The 21,065-nt window shown below is 38.6% G+C and overlaps 1 protein-coding gene across 2 annotated transcripts in view; it reads left to right on the top strand.

The window, feature by feature from the left end:
* The window catches only part of NR2E1 (nuclear receptor subfamily 2 group E member 1), a 39,636-nt gene that overhangs the window by 927 nt on the left and 17,644 nt on the right, over positions 1-21,065 (top strand). For both annotated transcript variants that reach the window (XM_075266648.1, XM_075266649.1), the window contains exons 2-3: positions 14,903-15,048; positions 20,669-20,756. In XM_075266648.1, the coding sequence (XP_075122749.1) occupies positions 14,903-15,048; positions 20,669-20,756 (234 nt within the window). The remainder of the gene's footprint in view (positions 1-14,902; positions 15,049-20,668; positions 20,757-21,065) is intronic.

Genomic DNA, 21,065 nt, shown 5'->3' with positions numbered 1-21,065 from the left:
ACTATTTTTATGTTACCAACATTCAAACCCGGACGTATGAGAAGTGTGATACTGGCATATTGCTGGATGACTACATAGACACGCACAAGGATAGATAGATAGATAGATAGATAGATAGATAGATAGATAGATAGATAGATAGATAGATAGATAGACAGCTAAATTTAGATTTATGGATTAAACAGATAGATATACATGTATAGAGTTATTTATGATTAAATAGACCATTGATCGATAAATATATATTAGATGTAACACGGGAAGAACAGAAATATACAAATATATATAGATAGATAAATTATAAACAGATCTAGACACACACACACACATATATATATATATATATATATATATATATGGATAGATAAATAGATGATAGATAATAAACAGACCTATATATATATATATATATATATATATATATATATATATATATATATATATATATATTACACAATAGATAGACAGATAAGTAGATAGATAGATACAGACGGATAGATAGATAGATAGATAGATAGATAGATAGATAGATAGATAGATGGAGCTGGCTGCTGGGGGTGATTACTTCTCGTTAGGGCTAATGACAGGGTTCCCAGGTGCAGGGTGTAATTGGTGCGTCCTATAGTCCAGGCTGGCTGAGTGTATAGCTATGTGAACTGATCTCTGCCTGGGTGGTAATAAGAAGCCAAGCTGCAGTCCCTTAGACCCAGACTAACTTCTTTCAACAGCCTCTGATGGTAATTACAGTAATCTAAGCTGCCATATATCTTTAAGCAATTATAAGACACAAAAAGTCCCAGAGCTCCCCTGCTGCGGGATGTTCAGAACGGTTTCCCAGTTCAATAAAAATCTGTTTTCTCTCGTTGTACTGTCAAGACCATGCTGCCTGGAGGAAGAGATGCTGCCCAAACACAGGCCTCCCCTGAGCCTAATGAATGACCCTGGGTCACAGTCACATAGCTTGCAGAGCTTGTAGCACTATTATTAGTAGTTCTCTCCCAATATTCTAATAGAAATAATGCACTTTACATGGGATGGGCCATGCGGGAATTCTGCACGATCCTCTTCTGTCCTGTTTGTGTGTGTCTACTGTATATAATAGTGTTATTGGCAGTGCCCCATACAGTACAAGCAGCAGTCATGTTGTAATGTGAGTGAGGGGTTCAGAGGTGGAGTCTGTATCAGTGGAGGCTAAGCCTGCAGGAGGGGGGTGAGTGCTCTCCCTGATGGCATTGTGTCATACCAGAATTCCCATGCTACTCTTTTTGACGGGTCACTGGTGAATCAATAGGTAGGTAGCAAAAAGAGCTTGTAATTACACATGACTATAAACATGGCTATCTAGTGTATGCTGCCAGTGCTGAGGGCACAGCATACCTGGGGACCAGCACATGGCACCTGCCCTTATATCTGTCCATGTCATAACAAACTGAATTATGACTGCTATTAATTGTAGGAAAGTAACTTCTCAGCCCCCCTTCGCTCCCACCCAGGCTTAATCCCTCTTTCCCCTGGCCCTGTTGTATATAGCAGCTGTCGGGTTTCATTTAGTAGGAGATGTGGCAGCTTGTGCTGGCTGGAGGCAGTCAAACTACATTCAATGGGGAAATCATTAAGTTAACACTTTATCTAATGTCTCTCTTGTTGTCCCCTGGGCATTGTTTTACCCCTGTTGGATCTGCTCTCTACTCCATGTTGCCCCTTTGGGAAGATGAGTAGTTGTCATTTTATCACCCCAGTTCTTTCAATGTCCGCTATACACAAGCTTTGTCTTCCCTAAATATGAATACCTTTGAGTGTGTGTGTGTGCGTGTGTGTGTGTATATATATATATATATATATATATATATATATATATATATATAGTCGTGCACGCATTCTATAAACATGTCCATACAAATTGAGTCGGTGGGAGTATTAGTTGTGGGCACAATACACCGAGGCTAGGTTGTCTGTTCTTGTTTCTTTTTTGTTACCAATTTATATAATTTATCTAGACCCACCTAAAAACAACTATAATATGGAGTGATATACAGTGCAAATAAGATATCCCGCTATAATCACATAGTTATATGACACTACTTATTACTGACTACATACAAGTCTTACTATTATTAATACATTTTATCGGTGCCAGTGCTATAAAGGTTACAAGACATTGAAGTTGGTATTTCACAGGCTTACTCTATAGCTGCAAAAATATTTCTAACACAATCAGAACACATGGTGAAATATTCCCTATTATATTATATAGTTGTGATATTATAGATGTTTAATAAATGTGGCTAGATAGATAGATAGATAGATAGATAGATAGATAGATAGATAGATAGATAGATAGATAGATAGATAGATAGAAAGATAGATATAATATAGATGGGATAGATACAAGCACATAGATAGCTGACAGATAATACGCCAAGTTCACCATCTGCTTGAATATGGTGAACTTGTAGTCTCTGTAAAATTTATAACCATGAAGTTTATTTGGATTGCCATAAATTGTCTTACTTCATCCCATGCTGCTGCTTTGTCTAGTTCCTTAACCCCATAACTTGCAGCATCTTTCATTACCTTGATAACATCTCCTAATAATAAATAGAACAACAAGTGTCATTACAACGATTTATTGACGTTACTTGATAACTATAGATATATGTTATTTCCTACACGATATCTGTCACATGAAAACAATATTCGTTTTCTGCTATCAGTCATAGTAAATGAAACAACTGCAAGTGAAGTGTCTCAGGAACTATCTGCAAGTTGTTTCACCCTCTTCACAACTCAGTATCTACAGATAGGAATGAAAGAAGGAAATATCAACGTTTCCCATTCGGAACTCTCAATAAATATTCCAAGCTGAAAAAGCAAATATTTTCTTATACAACTTTTTTAGAGTTATGTGACTTTTCCTTTTTATCGAAATTTGACATATGAAATGTAATATGTTTGCAATAAATAAAAGATATAAGATGAATCTGTATTCCAATAACATATGTGCACAATGTAATATAATACACATGCCACTACAGTATATATAAACAGATAATTCTATTTCTATTCCTATAATATATATGCACGATATATTATTATAAGTATGTCAGATATAAACAGGTACATGTCTATAAATCTATCTGCAATTCCCATCAATAAATCCATACCATACATAGACAGCTAAATCTATGTATAATATATCTATTTTATGTCTGCCTGTCTTTATGTATTCACATAACATGTGTAAGATATAAATTAGTATCTGTCTATCTAGCCATCCATCTTTATTTCCATATATATATATATATATATATATATATATATATATTTTATAATATATGTGTGTGTGTGTGTGTGTGTTTACATAAATCTATGAATCAATGTATCTATTCCTATCCTAAGTGTTCACCATACATTATACTATACATACCATCATATATAAACAGATAAATCTAATATAATCTATCCGTCCAATCTGTTCATCTTGGGCATATAAATACTAGTTAGTACAGGAAGTCTAAAAACTTTAAAGGCTAGTACTAGAAGAAATCTAAGACTTAAGTAAAAGTTTCGGAGCACTTGGCACAAGACCTGGTTGTTTCGTTTATTATCTATGACTTCATCCCAAGTATTCCCTTTAGTGCATTTTTACACAAATGACCCTTTTATGTGTATTTTTCCTTACTAATGATATCCTGTATAGTTATTTTCCATTTTATTGAAAGAATTCTCCTTTAGTGTATATGATGTATTAATCTTGCACAGAAATGAGGTATTATATTAGAAACTGGGTGTTTAAACAATATATGGTCCTAGAAACTGTCCTACATTACTGCCTCATATTTAGCAACAGCTGAAGCATTTATTGAGACTGCTTAGAACACTTAAAGGAGTTTTCCTGACCTTACATATTGATGACCTATCCATAGGATTATTCATTAATTTGTGATCAGTGGGAGTCCAACATCTGGGACACTCTCAGATCAGCAGGTTGAAGAGACCATAGAGTTCAGGTGAATACTGCAGCCTCTTCACTGAATGCCAAGAAATGGGACCATATCATTTATGTCATAGGCACTACTTGGTATTAAGGTTGAACCCCACACACTTGAATGGGACTGAGCTACTGCTGTTCCATGTGACCAACAAATGTGAGTGCATTGGCACAGGGAAATGGCTTGTGAGTGCTATGGCCTTTTCACACAGATGATCTGTGGGGTTTCCTGGGGTCCTAAGGATAAACCATCAATACATACAAGTCCTAGAACCCCATTACATATAGAAAAGTTGTTGGTCAAACTGCTATATTGTCTGATACCCCCCTATGTATTCAGCAGGAAGTGGCAGAGGAGAGAAAGCTTCTGCTGAATTCCTCTAGCTGTGCATTATCTCCTCAAAAACAGTGTGGGCTAAGGCCCTACGTAGTGGGCCACAGCCAAAAAGCAACGCGGGAAAAACATTGCAGTTTTTCCCACAGTGTTTTTCGCAGAAAGTCCACAGAGGTTTCCTCTTTGGATGTTTTGCTTCCATTATACCTATATGGAAAATGCCGGTGTTTCCATAGGTATAATTGATCTGCCACGATTTCCAAAACCGCAATGGTATTGGAAATAGTAGCATGTCCACTGCGTGTATTTCTCCATAATGTGTGGATGGGATTTGCAATAATCCCATCCACTTTTCAGGGACTGTAAAACATCACAGTTTATGCCACATGGGGTCCTGGACTTACAGTACCAGCAAAGGGAATGAGATTTTTGTTAATCTTAGTCACCTATTGCAGAAAAAAACGAACCACAGAAAAGCTGCGTTTTCAAAAATGTGTGCATTCTCTAAAAATACAGCATGTTAATTTTAGCTGCGGAATCACAAGCATTTTTCCCCTTAGATTTAATAGAGGGAGGAAAAAAGCTGAGGAAAATGAAGCAAAAACTCAATGAAAAATGCTGCATAAAAAACAATGTGGTTTTGCTGTGTTTTTTTCCACAGCATTTTTTAAGCCACATTTCACTACTGGGGGTCTTAGCCTAAAAATATAATATGTATGGGCTTCTTTAGGGTCAGTTCAGGTGCTGCAATTCTGCAGTAAAACCTTTATGTTTTCACTGCAGATTTTGCTGTGGATTTATATATTTCCCAAAGATTTCACCTGGAAATTCCACTGTCATTTTTTTTCTTTTCTTGCATCTTGTGAATCTGTACTAGATTTACAAAACACTGGCAATTCTGTAGTAGCGCGAATACGCACCAAAGTTACCAGTGAACTGTTGGCTATCAAAATTATCATGGGAAATATTGTCACTTACAGACATTTTCACATCAGCAACTAAAGACAGCCAAGGACAAAATGATTGCTTAGATCTAAATTGCTGCAATTTTTTGTCTATACTTCTTAATGGGGAAAGCAATTAATCATGTTAATTAGTAAATACAAGCAATTTTATCTGAGAGAGGTGTAATATTTTCAAAATAAGGAGATATTTGAAAAAAACATTGCTTTGCAATAAGAATAAAAAATACTTAAAATTTTATCTTGGAAAATCGTTTCATTTTACACAAGTATTTGACTCGACAGGAAAATCAAACTGCAACCTAATGTTTGTATCTTATAGCAAGGTAAACCTGCTTTCAGTTTAATAAGTGCTGGGGTATTACATTCTTATATTATGTCTCACTAGAGAAATTAAAAGTGTAAAAACTTTGTATCCATTTCCATATCTATAAAGAATGGTGTAACAAAATCTTTACTTTCACCTTGGACAGATACTCTACCAGCATAGGAATATCTTAAAGCAGATTGTTTTGTGTACATGTTTATTTCCAATTTTATACTGAAAGGATATATTACTTGTTTTACAAGACATACATTAGTTTGGTATGATATGATTCTATATTTACTATGTGATTTGTTATTTTCTAAGTATATATAGGAGCATTAGTCAGGTCACACATACAGATTCTTCTCACCGAGTAACACATAGTTGTCTCAACTCCTTGTATAATACCAGTTGTAGTTCAAGGTTAAAGGTGCTGTCTTGAGCATTCCCACAGATCTTTGATTGATGACTTCTCCTGAGGATAAATTATCAATAAAACTGATCTGAACAATGCCTGAAATAATATATATGTATAAATCTATATAAAGGAAATAATTAAACATTAAGGACACCATGAGACTTCTTTTAAAGGCATATATCAAATGTTGGGAGAGGGGTTGTAGAAGGTATCAAGTGCACATCAACAGAGGGGACAGTACACTTTTACATACAGCTTCTGTTTCTTTATGGTTCTCCCATCTTTATTGCCCCCAATTGGATGTCTGGGTATTTGGGTATTAGGGTGACTGACATATGATATGTAAGTAAGAATGATATTTCTCCAGTACAGAATCTCTAATATTAGGATACACTGCTTCCAATAGTTTGTTTTGGAGTAGCTGTCACTCTGGCCACTGGCAATGACATAGGTATCTATTGATTAAATAAGCTTAAGACAGCCAAAGTCAACTGCTTTAAGGGTCGCCAGGTCACCTGCTTAAGGGTTGTTCACACAGCGGAAATGGACTTTCTTTTAAAACTCCTCTTTCATTTCTACTGCAGATTTCAGTCCAAATGTATGGCCTAATCAGGGAAGTGGCTCATGCCGTGGTCTCTGTAGCCGAACCAGCAGCAGAATTTGCCACAAGATCGAGCAGGACACTTATTTATTCACTATCCAGCTTCCTGTCATTGAAAGAGACAGATTGAGGCCGGGGTCCCACATAGTGCAAATGCTCTGAATTTGCTGCTGCATAAATGCGTTACAGTACCTGCAAAGTGGATGGGATTCTGGCTAATCCCATCCACACATTGTAGAAAAATATTCACAGTGGACATGCTGCGATTTCAAAAACCACTGAATTCTTGAAAATCTCAGCATGTCAATAATACCTACAGAAACACTAGCGTTTTCAGTTTAGTTATAATTGAAGCAGAAAGTGAAAGGAAAACTCTGCGGACTCTCTGTGAAAAGTGCTGCGGGAAAAACATTGATGCATTTCTGACGCATCACTTTTTGGCTGTGACTCGCAACATGGGGCCTTTAGCCTGAGGGCCCCTTCACACGGCGTAAGCGCTCGGCTCATTCCGAGCCGTACACGCGAGCGCTTCTAAACTCTTCCTATTCACTTCAATGGGAGCGCTCATAAAGCTGGCTTTACGCGCGCTCCCATTGAAGTGAATGGGAAGTGTTTAGAAGCGCTCGCATGTATGGCTCGGAATGAGCCGAGCGCTTACACCGTGTGAAGGGGCCCTTAGGGTGGAATTTGGTGGTAATTTTGAGGTGGAATTAAATTCAATGTGAAATTCGGCTGTGTGAACATACTCTCACTCTTTCAGACAGACTTACACCTTCGCACCCCAAAATCTATGAGACTATATCACTAAAACTAGATGCAATGCCATTGTGATATTTTGGAAAATGGTAACAGAATCCCTTTTATTGTTTTTGCATTGCTGGAAGATATATTTGATTCGCCACAAAATGCTATAATTGGTTTGTTGAGTGAATTGTACCAGATTCACATTACAAGTCCCATCTAATGACTTGTAGCAAAAGCTAGAATTGCACATTTTAAAGTTATGTCTTTTTGATGAGTTGTACTGTAATTTTATCTCATATGACCCATCTGCAGTAGTCATACACAATTTGTGTACAAAGAAGAACAATCAATTAAAGGGGCTTTGCGAGCCCCCCAGGAGTTTTTCATACTGATCACTGATCCACAGGGCTGAAGTACCCTATATATGCTGGACAGTGTCAGAAGAAGGCTCCGTCCACTCAAAAGCGGTGGCGCCAGAATAATGCAGCTCTGCTCCAATTACTTGAATAGCAGCAGAGCTGCTTCCAGCTCCATCCATTGCTATAACTTTCAGCGCCTGAGAACAACAGGAAAACTGATTGTTGTAGGGTTTGGGTGTCAGAACCCCACCAGATAAGGTATGTTGTGAATAGGTCAGCAATAGGAAAAACACCTATGGGGCCCAGAGAACCACGTTGAAGCTAGAGCCCCACGTTGCGTACATACAGCATTTTGGCCTCGGTGTATCACAATACCTGCAAAGTGGATGGGATTCTGGCTAATCTCATCCATACAATGAAGAAAAAAATCTGTACTGGAAATGGCAGTTTCTGGATAGCTATAATAGAGGGAGAAGTCCACAGAGGGAAAACTTCTATGAAAAAAGCTGCGAAAAAGACCACGGCAGAAACACATCACTTTTTTTTCTGCTGTGTTTTATGGTTGCAGCTCACTACATGTAACCTTAGCCTGAGGCTTAGGACCAACATTGCAGAAACGCATATTTTTTTTGGTGCAGATTTGGCTTTGTTTTTTTAGTCAAAGCCAAACATGGTTACCAAAGGAATGTGAAATATATAGGAAGTTCTTATACTTCTACCTTCTCCTCAATCTACTCCTGACTTTGGCTCAAAAAACAACAAAAGCTGCGTTTCCGTAACATAGGGCCTTAGCCTAATAGTATAATGTCCATGGTTCATATGGACTCAAGACCACACAAGGATCAATTCATCATGGGTGGCCCATGCTACTAGCAGTGTTCTCTCTGCATGTTCTGGTAAGAAGAGAGATAAAACAACATTCTTTTTGGGTCAACAAGCCCAAAAGGATATGAACCTGTCTTCAGGGTTTTGCCCGTTTTACCTTACGGCCTAGATAAAGATGTTAGGGCTCATTCACATCTGCGTTGTCGGTCCTTATTGCAGGTTTCCGTTTTCTGCATAAAACAGATGCAGGAGACGGAAGCCTGCAGGAGACTTTCTCACCCATTCATTTGAATGGGTGAGAAAGCTGTCCGGCCGTGCGCGGCAGTGAGCGTTTTGCACTCTCCGCCGCGAAACCGGGTTTTATAATCCGGACACAGAGTCGGACATGCAGTACTCTGTGTCCGGATAAAAAAATCCGGTTTCGCGGCGGAGAGCATACAACGCTCACCGCCGCGCACGTCCGGACCCGATCTATGGTTTCCGTCTTCTGCCATGCAGAAGACGGAAACCATAGTACGGAGACCCCAGACGCAGGTGTGAACCCAGCGTAACTTGTTTTCTTAGTTTGTAATACAACATTAACCCATATCCATAGTTATTGTAAATATTAATGTAAACATTCTCATTTCTATATTATATCCAATATTTACAAAAGTATATTGCGTATGAATCTTTCTCTTTGATGGTATATATGTTGTATTTATCATATATATGCAAATGAATTGAAAATTAGTCCTAATTATTATTAATCCTAATATGTCATTACAACAGTACTTTAATATTCTTGGATGATATCTTCATTCAGTTCCTGTTCAAATACCTGTAAGCATGCAAGAACTTGAAGTTTTATATAAAAATCTGGTAGCCCTTTAACTGGGTTGTTCCATCAGGTCAAACACTGTCTATCTGCCTCCCTCTAAAAGCCCGGGTGGCACTAGGAATACTTATCATATAATACTACCTACAGGAGTGGGATGCGGCTGGTCCTTCCTGGTTCTGCTGACTGGTGGTTCACAAAACTGGGGACAAAAGGGTTCTGAACCCTGGAAAGAGCAGGAAGCCATAAGCTTCTATAGAGCCACCACTCTCAGACTTGTAGGCTACAGGCTGTTTTAGGCCCGTGGCCTACACAGTATCAGGAACACAGAGGATATGTCAGTGTTCCATCTAGATGACGTTATTGTGCATTGTACCTCATGGAGTGGAGGCAATTTGTGATATTGCCAAACAAACTTATGGTTAACTCAGAAAAACTACAGTCCTATGAAAAAGTTTGGGCACCCCTATTAATCTTAATCATTTTTAGTTCTAAATATTTTGGTGTTTGCAGCAGCCATTTCAGTTTGATATATCTAATAACTGATGGACACAGTAATATTTCAGGATTGAAATGAGGTTTATTGTACTAACAGAAAATGCGCAATATGCATTAAACCAAAATTTGACCGGTGCAAAAGTATGGGCACCTCAACAGAAAAGTGACATTAATATTTAGTAGATCCTCCTTTTGCAAAGATAACAGCCTCTAGTCGCTTCCTGTAGCTTTTAATCAGTTCCTGGATCCTGGATAAAGGTATTTTGGACAAACAATTCAAGTTCAGTTAAGTTAGATGGTCGCCGAGCATGAACAGCCCGCTTCAAATCATCCCACAGATGTTCAATGATATTCAGGTCTGGGGACTGGGATGGCCATTCCAGAACATTGTAATTGTTCCTCTGCATGAATGCCTGAGTTGATTTGGAGCAGTGTTTTGGATCATTGTCTTGCTAAAATATCCATCCCCGGCGTAACTTCAACTTCGTCACTGATTCTTGAACATTATTCTCAAGAATCTGCTGACACTGAGTGGAATCCATGCGACCCTCAACTTTAACAAGATTCCCGGTGCCGGCATTGGCCACACAGCCCCAAAGCATGATGGAACCTCCACCAAATTTTACAGTGGGTAGCAAGTGTTTTTCTTGGAATGCTGTTTCTTTTTGGACGCCATGCATAACGCCTTTTTTTATAACCAAACAACTCAATCTTTGTTTCCAAAATGAAGTTGGCTTCTCCAAATGTGCTTTTGCATACCTCAGGCAACTCTATTTGTGGCGTACGTGCAGAAACGGCTTCTTTCTCATCACTCTCCCATACAGCTTCTCCTTGTGCAAAGTGCGCTGTATTGCTGACTGATGCACAGTGACACCATCTGCAGCAAGATGATGCTGCAGCTCTTTGGAGGTGGTCTGTGGATTGTCCTTGACTGTTCTCACCATTCTTCTTCTCTGCCTTTCTGATATTTTTCTTGGCCTGCCACTTCTGGGCTTAACAAGAACTGTCCCTGTGGTCTTCCATTTCCTTACTATGTTCCTCACAGTGGAAACTGACAGGTTAAATCTCTGAGACAACGTTTTGTATCCTTCCCCTGAACAACTATGTTGAACAATCTTTGTTTTCAGATCATTTGAGAGCGGGCTGTCCATGTTCGGCGACCATCTAACTTAACTGAACTTGAATTGTTTTGTAGAAAGGATCCAGGAACTGATTAAAAGCTACAGGAAGCAACTAGAGGCTGTTATCTTTGCAAAAGGAGGATGTACTAAATATTAATGTCACTTTTCTGTTGAGGTGCCCATATTTTTGCACCAGTCAAATTTTGGTTTAATGCATATTGCGCATTTTCTGTTAGTACAATAAACCTCATTTCAATACTGAAATATTACTGTGTCCATCAGTTATTAGATATATCAAATTGAAATGGCTGTTGCAAACACCAAAATATTTAGAACTAAAAATGATTAAGATTAATAGGGGTGCCCAAACTTTTTCATAGGACTGTATGTAGTTGTGCGTATATATAAGTACATAAGGATATAATAATAACTTTATATAGCACCAACATATTCCATTCCACTTTACATAGTAACAGAGGACACATGAACAGACAATATGAGACATTACAATGTGACAAAGAAATAAACATATCAAACAGTAAGAGTGAGGGCCCTGCTCACAAGAGCTTACAATCTATGAGGATATGTCATGTGCTGTAGTTACAGTAATTCATACAATATATCATATATAGTCATCAGTGGTGATCATAATTTATATTCCTTATGCTGTATGTCATTTTAATAGTCTTTGAATATCTTTCAGAATGACATTATTGGTCCATGTTAAAGACAAATTAACAGCATTAATTAAAAAAAAAACTCCCCCCAAAAACATCATTATCTCTCTCTGCCCCCTCACCTAATTGTTTGTCATACTCCAAACATCTTTCATATATTCTACACTCATAGCCCTACAGTCCGGCTTCTCCTCTGCTCTTGACCACCATCTTGGCTTTTATATTTTCCTTTCCCTTTGTTCTGCTATCTATTCCATGATGCATCAGCACAGCATTACATGACCAGCTATGGAATCTTTCATTATAGCCGTGTGACATCAGTACAGTCCATCACACAGGAAGTCACAAACTGACTTATTAGGGCCCCTTCACACAGCATAAGCGCTCGGCTCATTCCGAGCCGTACACGCGAGCGCACCCAGCTTTACGCGCACTCCCATTGAAGTGAATGGGAAGTGATTAGAAGCGCTCGCGTGTACGGCTCGGAATGAGCCGAGCGCTTACACCATGTGAAGGGTCCCTTAGGCTGGGGTCACACTACCATAGGTATCCGCTCAGCAGTGTCCGTAGCTAATGTCCATTCAAGATTTTAGCAATGGACACCAGCTGTGTCCGTTTACAATTTCCATTAATTTAAATGGGATTTTATCTTGTGTCCTTTAGTGACCGTTTATGTCCTTAAGTGTCCGTTTACAGCCATGTCCATTTTTTTCAAGTGGACAGAAAAATCCTCCATGCAGGGGGTTAATTTTTTAATATCTGTATATTTGATAAGGCATCAATATTATTCCATAAATAAACTGTATATTTAGATGCAAGAATGGGAAGAAATCTAAATTTTTCCAGCATTGCTCTTCAACATATACAGCTCCTCCCCAGGGCCCTTTGCTGGGCATCTGAGAGCAGTGTAATTCTGCCTAGTGCCTACTAATCTAGGGCATGAGTAAACCATCTTATTCTAGCTTAAAGTCAAAGGAACGGTTTCATGCATTCACACATTCTGTAAACAAATTCTAGTTTCCCAGCTTAAAGGGACAATACTGTACTGGCAATGAATTGGCTGTCCTTTGTCAAAGTCTTCTAGATCATTGTCATTATCATTGGGGGCTTACAAACTACGGATAAACTACAGTTATGTGCAAGATCCAGGAAATGTTGGCAGAGGATCATATCAGATCATGTTGTGGCATAACTGTCATGCCATCATGTTTTAGAAAGATTATAGAAAGATCTAGACTTTCCATCAACAATAACATAATCAGCCTAATAAACTAGACCCACTGAGGCTTGGACAAGTTAGTCCTATATTTAACAATAAAATACAACATATACAGGAAATGATGCTTGTGACTTTTAAATGTGTTATCCTCATTTTTCAAAATGGCTGTCCTGTCCTTTACTTAAGAATGTCGGGATCCTAGTAAATCAGCTGTTTCCTGAGCATACAGCTCTCAGCATTACATGTCGGGCATGGCGCTGTGTTGCTCACTCACCATAAAATGGTGGTTGTTGGTAAATAATACTGAGAACTTTGCAATATTGAAAAGATAAATAAAAAATTTTTTATACTTAATAGTTGATTATCTGTGAAGTGACAAGTACAAACATGCAATGGGACTCCATTCTGCCATTACCATAGTGAGCAATAAGTGACTTCCTCTAAGGCTACTCTCTATGGGGCAGATTTATGAAGACTGGCTTACTTACACCAGTCTTCATAGACTCCGAGCTGGCGGATGGTGCACCTTATATATGATGAAATGAATGCCTCCGCTGGGCTGTGTACCTGTGGGACAATGTACACCAGCTCATAGCTGATGTACACTTCCCCCATCATTTATGCCAGATTTCTAGCATAAATGATTATAAATTTGCAAATTCAGGAAAGTGGCAAAGGTGACACAGAAAAAAAGTTGCTCTTTGCAGAAAAATTGTAACTTTTATGCCACGTATGCTAGAAAGCTGGCACACAAGACATATTAAATCTGTAAATATGATTCTTTCTTCCATCCTGGGGTTTAGGCATACAGTATATTCTATTCAACATATCTTCTCCGATCATTTAATTTTTCACTTTCTCACAGCCATATATATAGCTGTAAATAATATATACTTTAGCTTTAAGAAGACCTATTACCACTTCTGATATGTCTGTTTTAGTAGATTCTTTTATTCCCATCAAATGAAAATTCTGGATTTTTTTCTTAAAGCTCTGCATTGTACTGTTCTTCTATTCTTCCTCCTAGAAATGTATGAGCACATTGACCCCTGTGTATTACCACTACTGAGAGGGGCATGTCCTTACACAGTGTGAGGCTCAGGCCCCATGTTGCAGAAATGCAGCCTTTTCTGTTCCAGATTTAGCAGAAGGGAAACATAAGGATTGGTTCACATCTGCGTTTGTATTCTGTCCAGGGGAGCCTGCATGGGGACCCCCTGAAAAGAATACCAAACTCAATTGCAAGCACTGTGCAGTAAAAGCACACGGATCTCCATAGACTATAAAGTGGTCCATGTTCTTGCCGTCAGATCTCCGCACAGAACATGCGGACTGGAAAGTAGTTCACATTCTACTTTCCTGTCCGCATGATTCATGCAGACAGCGCACGGCAAGCACACGGACCCTATTATAGTCTATGGGGTCCGTTTGCTTTTACTAAACAGCGCTTGCAATTTTGTTTGGTATTCCGTTTGGGGGGGGTCCCTATGCGGGCTTCCAGAACAGATTACCAAACGCGGATGTGAATGAAGGATAAGCGCTTTCTTTATATTTTCCGTTCTGTTTCAAGACGCTCCTGACTTTCGGTTAAAAAAACCACAGCAAAATGTGAAACCAAAAGTGTTTCAGTTCCGCAATGTGGGGCCCCATCCTAATACTGTCAGGACTTATTGGTCAGTGTTAGACTGTATAGATACACACACTGACTTGTACTAAAACAGATATGATATTAAATTTGTTTTTGCCACATAGTTTATGATATACAATAGCTAAAGAAAAGTGATACAACACCCAAGTTAATCATCAACACCAACCATTGGCAATGCAGACCCATGAGGACAAGTGAAGAACATTACACTACCATCACGCTACACATAAATAATAAATACCATCCAAGACTTTTGTCCATTACAGTACATCCATAGAAATTGCTAGTAGATACAAAGGTGGCTCATGGATCAGTGATGTGTATACAAGGAAAACAGTAGTGTGTCTATGGCAATTACTCATATGATGGCTTTCATTACAGGCCGGATCTTGGATATTCCTTGTAAAGTATGTGGTGATCGCAGTTCAGGTAAACATTATGGAGTCTATGCTTGTGATGGGTGCTCAGGGTTCTTCAAGAGAAGCATTCGAAGGAACAGAACTTATGTGTGCAAATCTGGAAATCAGGTTAGTATTGCAGCATTTACTTACATCACCTACTAAGCATGTGATAGTGTTGATTCTATATTAAACTGTATTGCATTGTTTTAAATAGAACCCAAGAGAAATGTATTATAACCGAGTCCTTGAGTGTCACTGATTCCTCAGCTTTTTGAGATAAACGCTTATGCAAGTGCTTGTTCTTTCATTAGGGAATGAATTCAGGTGTAGATATTCATTGCTGTAATAATAGCACTGAGTAAGAACATTATGAGACACACTTGATATGTATAAGTGGGAAACAATGCAATAAAGAAGTTGAAATCTATAACCAGCCCAGCATTTTTATACTGTGTTTCAACAGTGACTGATTCTGGTTGGTACTGCAATGTATTTTTTTAACATCTTCCAGCTATTGTTTTTCTCCATATTAGGACAAATTTTGACAAAATGAATTATAAACCCTTTTGAAAGTATGTATACAGTTATATCTAGTTATTACTAACTAAGCAAGTGTTATATCACTTAGGCTGGTCTTACACGTCCATAATGTAAATCCGTAAATGGTCCACAATTGGGGGTTTTCAATTGCGGACCATTTGCGGACACATTATATTCAATGTGGCCTCTTACACCACCGGATATTTTATCCGTGGTGTGGCCAGGCCACAACCGTGGTCCGCAATTTATAGAACATGTCCGTAATGGCCGTGAATTGTGGAACTGCATGGACTCGCCCATAGCACTCTACGGACATCTGCGGAGTCTATGTTGCCGATCAGCAACTAGTGTTGCTGATCAGCAACTTGCAGACCGAACATTCAATACGGTTGTCTAAGACCAGCCTTAGTGACACCAGGATCAAGAGGCCTGATTTTATAAAAATGAATGGGGTAGTCCTGGAATTGGAGGAGACTGAGGGGTGTATGGAGAGGGTTAAAATGATAAAAAAGCATACTCACCTGTCCTTAGGCCTCTCTTGTCTGCCACAGGTGCCCTTTCATTTTCATGCAGATGAAACATTACCGTATGAGCCTCGTGTGACCTCTGAGACAATCACTGACCATCCCATGGGTTGCTGCAATTCCTTTAGATAATCCCTTTGATTTTTATGAAATCAGTCCTCTTGGTCTATATCTTGGCAACCTGCTGAATTTTTGCTTAAGAGGACTTGTCAACTCTCCTGGATCATTTCTGGATCTGGATTTTTAGCCCTCTATGTTGCGATATAAATTTGTTATTCCTCTTCGAAATGTATAAAAACATTAAAGGGGCTCTATCACTAGGAAAAGTATTTTTTAACTAATCACATCCTTGCATAGCCCTTAGAAAGTCTATTCCACACCTACCTTTAGTATGTAGATCGCCTTAGTGTTTTCTGAATAAGTTCCGTTTTTATTCATATGGATGGTACAATGCACATTATAAGAATAGATAGAACTATATTATGTGCAAAACAATTCAGTAAAACAGATATGTCAGGAGAGTTGACAGATCCTGTTTAAGCCATTAACAAAAGTCCTGCAAAGTCCTACATAGAATGTTAAAGGTTATGTTGTATGCAGGAGCCTGTATTTTACATTATTACATCAGGTGTGAAGCTAGGGGAGACTGTAGGGGCGGTCATGTACGCCGGGTGCTGATGCCCAGGAGCATCAACTGTTTCTTCTTAGGACATGATTATGTGGGTCTGTATGACAGTACTTGACTGTCTCCATCAGTCCCAGACTTTGAACATTGCAGCACTATGACTGTTCAAAGACTACTCCATTTAAAATCCTTATCACTGTGGTTGTGGATTGAAATGGGTTCTCAGCATTTGTGGAAAAACCTTTTTAAGGATAACATTCCATAATTACTTTAAAGAGGACCTTTCACCACATCTACTATGTGTTTGCATTCTCCAATAGGTACTGCTTCACTAATTTTGATGCAGTTGTAATTTTTTCTCTAGCGCCTACCATTCCTGAGCAATCAGTGCTATTTATTAGCTTCAACACCTTCTAGTTAGAATCTCTACTGTCAGGTGGGTGACTTTTAGCTGGAGCAGACAATCTGGGACCACCCACCTGACCATAGATATCCTAATTAGCATATTGGGTGCTGAAATAACAAAACTAGGAACGATTGGGGCAAGAGAATCAATGCCAGAATCAATTGAGCGTCTATTAGTCAAAAGGTTGGAGTTGGTGGAGGTGGTGTAATGTACTCTTTAAACTTTTACCTGCAGCAAAAAATCTAGACAATAATAATTACCACAAAAGTATTCACTATCCATGAAAAGTAAAGAAATGGAAACTAAAAATGAAAGAAGGAAGGGCCTAAAGAGACAGAAACAAAAATAAAAAAGGTCTGTTAATGGGTTAATAAGTGCACCCAAATACCTTTAGCAGTGTTTTGAGTGATATCTGGGTTTCTCTGGGAGCGCCTAGCATCTTTTGCATTTGTTTACTTGGTGTAGCTTCCTGCTGTCTAAGCTAATGTAATGTATTATGGTAGTTATAGGCTCTCACACTAGCTCCAGCTGACTCATCCCCCCTCCCTCTCTAATACCCTCTCCCTGTCTCCCTAGCTATTCCGCCCTCTGCTAGCCCTTCGCAACTAACTCAGCCCACTCCCGTACCCTATTATACTTTACCTGTCTTCTTTTTGTCCAGGCTTACTTCTGTGGGAACAGCTCCTCCTCTTCTTTGACTCTGATGTGCAGCAGTCCCGGCATTGTGGGCAGCTCCTTCGGGCTCCCACAATAAAGATGGAGTGCAAAGTCAGGACTCCAGCTCTTTTGCGCATGCTTGGGCAGATGTCACAGAAGGAGGAGGAACCATTCCCTGCAGAAAAAAGTCTGGAAGGAAGACACATAAGTATGATAAGTGGTGGAGGAGGGGGGGGGGAGGAATATTGGTGACATTCCGTTTCCGGAAAAGGATCGTCACCGGATAATCAGAAAATGTCCCTGGGTAACTATACAACTATATGGGGAGCTACACATTTTTGCTGCATTATGTAATTTAGAAAGTAGGTAGAGAGAAGTTGTTTAGATTAGTGTAGGAATTTATATTTATCCTGGACTAGCCCTTTAAGTCATGTAAAAGGTGCAACATCAGGCATAAAATAGAGATTGCATTCAACATTTCATTTATATGCCTTAGACTACATTCACATGACCATGGCCCTGAAAAATGTCCATTTTTTGTCTGTTTTACACCTGAGAGGTGTTCGTTCTTAATGCTCCCAAAGTCCTATTTTGCCTTCATCCTATAAAAGAAAAAAATGGATCACCATAAAATATACTTAAAGTAAATCTAGCAGTAACCACTATGCTCTGAAGATGCATTTCATCATTTAATATAGAAAGGGGAAACTTTTTAATCTCTTGTGCAATCCTGTGTTTTATGTAGAACATTTTGTTATCACCTACTTGTTTTACCTAAGCCATTTTTAGACTTTCCCATGGCTTACAAAAAAGTATGGCTTATCACAGTATTCAAGAAGCCATATAAGCGGATTGTAGTTTCACCAGTTAAAAATGATCAATATAAAAGACATAAAGCTAATGCTAGGATAAACAATGATTAAAACAGGACATAAGAAGTATTCTTGCCTTTTGAATATCTCAAGAGACGTTGAGAAATGATCTCACAGTACTGGTTCCTAGCCGTATACTATAAGCTATGTGATACATATACTGAGAGCTGTGCATTTGGCTTCGCTGTAAATCTGATATGTTTTTCTCAAGTTTCAGTCACAATGAATGTAATAAATAGTGAAAGCTAAACAACATGATATTATTGTTAGCCATTCATTTCCACAAGCGGCTGTATAATAGGACTAGCGGATGCATACTACAGGGACTACAGGGACGTTACTGAGTCATTTAGGTATCTATAGCAAGTTCTACTTAGTACATATAAAAAGTAAATTCACAAAGCCCACATAGATCCAGAGTAAGAAAAGAACCCCATGAGGCAGATGCAAGTATGGGTTAAAAAATAGGGGGAGATGATACAGTAAATATGCATTGTTATCATTGTCTATCATTCTGTTATTAGGTTTAGGGGCCAGAATGAAAATTGCAGAATATAAACTATAGATGTGACATGGAAAACTAAAACTAAAATAAATAAAAATCTTAAATGTTTCACATAAAAATTTGGTTCAAACAATAATCCATTTTTGGTGACACACTCCCTTTAAGGAATTTCCCCCACTGATCATATGATCAGTCATGTCATCGCCAGGTAACAAAACATGAAGCGGTTCTACAAATGGCTTTTATTTCTACATGATAGTTGTAGAGCGCTATGTTGAAAGCGATTCAGAAGGTACCGAAGAGGAAAAACATTTCCGGGGCAACATGGTGGCTCAGTGGTTAGCATTGCAGCCTTGCAGTGTTGTAGTCCTGGGTTTGTAGGACAAAAAACATCTTCAAGGAGTTTGTATGTTCTCCCCATGTTTGTGTGGATTTCCTCCCATAGTCCAAAGACATACTGATAGGGAAATATGTACATTGTTAGCTCTATGTGGGGCTCACAATCTACATTTAAAAGAAGATAAAAACATTTCTTAAATTCAGGTGTAAGGTTTTTGACCACTTTCCATTATGAGAGGCTGAAAGAAGTGGTGTATAATAAAATACTGTGAAATATTGTATAACACATAGCAACTGATAAGTGCTACAGTCCTTCCCTATAGTGTCTTAATTCACTACAGACTTTATACCAGAATGTCAAAGGAAAATGATATTTTTCCTTACACCCATTTTTGCCCCAAATAATGTCTAATTATTCACCAGTGCCACCATGTGTTTCTCCTCAAGCTTTACTGTACCCTTAGTTGACACTTAGTAATGTCAAATTATCGCCCTTGTGTTCCGACAAATAGAATTGTATAATGATATTTAAGTGTACAGAAAAGGAATGGGCACAGTGGCTCAGTGGTTAGTCCTATAGTCTTACAGCACTGGTGTCCTGGGCTCAAATCCACCCAAAGACAATGTCTGTATGTTCTGCCCATGTTTGTGTGGGTTTCCTCCCACACTCCAAAGACATACTGATAGGGAATGTAGATAGTGAGCCAAAGACTCTCTGCCCACATCCCAGACTTCATATCTGCAGACGAGAAGAGGAAACTCTACATCCTACTGGGAGAAGAAGAGGCCACTGTGGAGTTCGCTGCCCAATACGTGTCCAGCTGTCACCAAACAAGAAGAAGATGAGACTCTACGGACTGTTATACCCCAAACCACCTGCCCCACCCCACTCCACCTCCCCATATAGCGGTCACCAACTAAGAGTAAGCTCAGACTCCACGGACTGTTATACCCCAAATCAGCCACCCCCCCCCATACTCTCCCCCTCCCCCACTTTACTAGCTTTAGCAATGTCAAATATCCATTCGGACGTGCCAATAAAGCCTATTTGATTTGATTTGATTTGTGAGCCCTATATGGGACAGTGATGGATAATGTCTGTAAAGTGCTGCAGAATATGATGGCGCTATATAAGTAAGCATGATAAATAAATATGCCATCAATAGAATATATAAATGTAAAACAGAATCTTGAGTGAAATATTAATTTGTCAAAACTAAACAGTGATAAGTTAAGCTGTTCCACAATACACAAATGTATTCTTTATTTTCTGTACAGGGTGGGTGTCCAGTGGACAAGACTCATAGGAATCAATGTCGAGCATGTCGCCTCAAGAAGTGTTTGGAAGTCAACATGAATAAAGATGGTAATTAAAATACTCGCTAAACGTCTGGTTCCCATTAATAGGAAATGTGATAATTTCTGGCCTAAATATACAATCATCTATTGTCGCTCATATTACAAAAAGAAAAAAAACCCAATTATAAGATTTTCTTAGCAATCAGCGAGACAGTCACTGGTATCTTTTTACATAAGCAAAATCAAAAGCATTATGCTTAAGAACAGAAGCCTACATTAAAATGATTGACATAGCTCTGGTAAAATATAGATTAATGCCGTTATTTAGAAAAAAGGAAATCATAAGGAAGAAATGTTCTCTCAAGGACACAGTATG

The sequence above is a fragment of the Leptodactylus fuscus genome, chromosome 3 (genome assembly GCF_031893055.1).
Source record: "Leptodactylus fuscus isolate aLepFus1 chromosome 3, aLepFus1.hap2, whole genome shotgun sequence".
Lineage (NCBI taxonomy): Eukaryota > Metazoa > Chordata > Amphibia > Anura > Leptodactylidae > Leptodactylus > Leptodactylus fuscus.
Note: the sequence above shows the minus strand (reverse complement) of the source record. Positions and strands in the feature narration are given on the sequence as shown.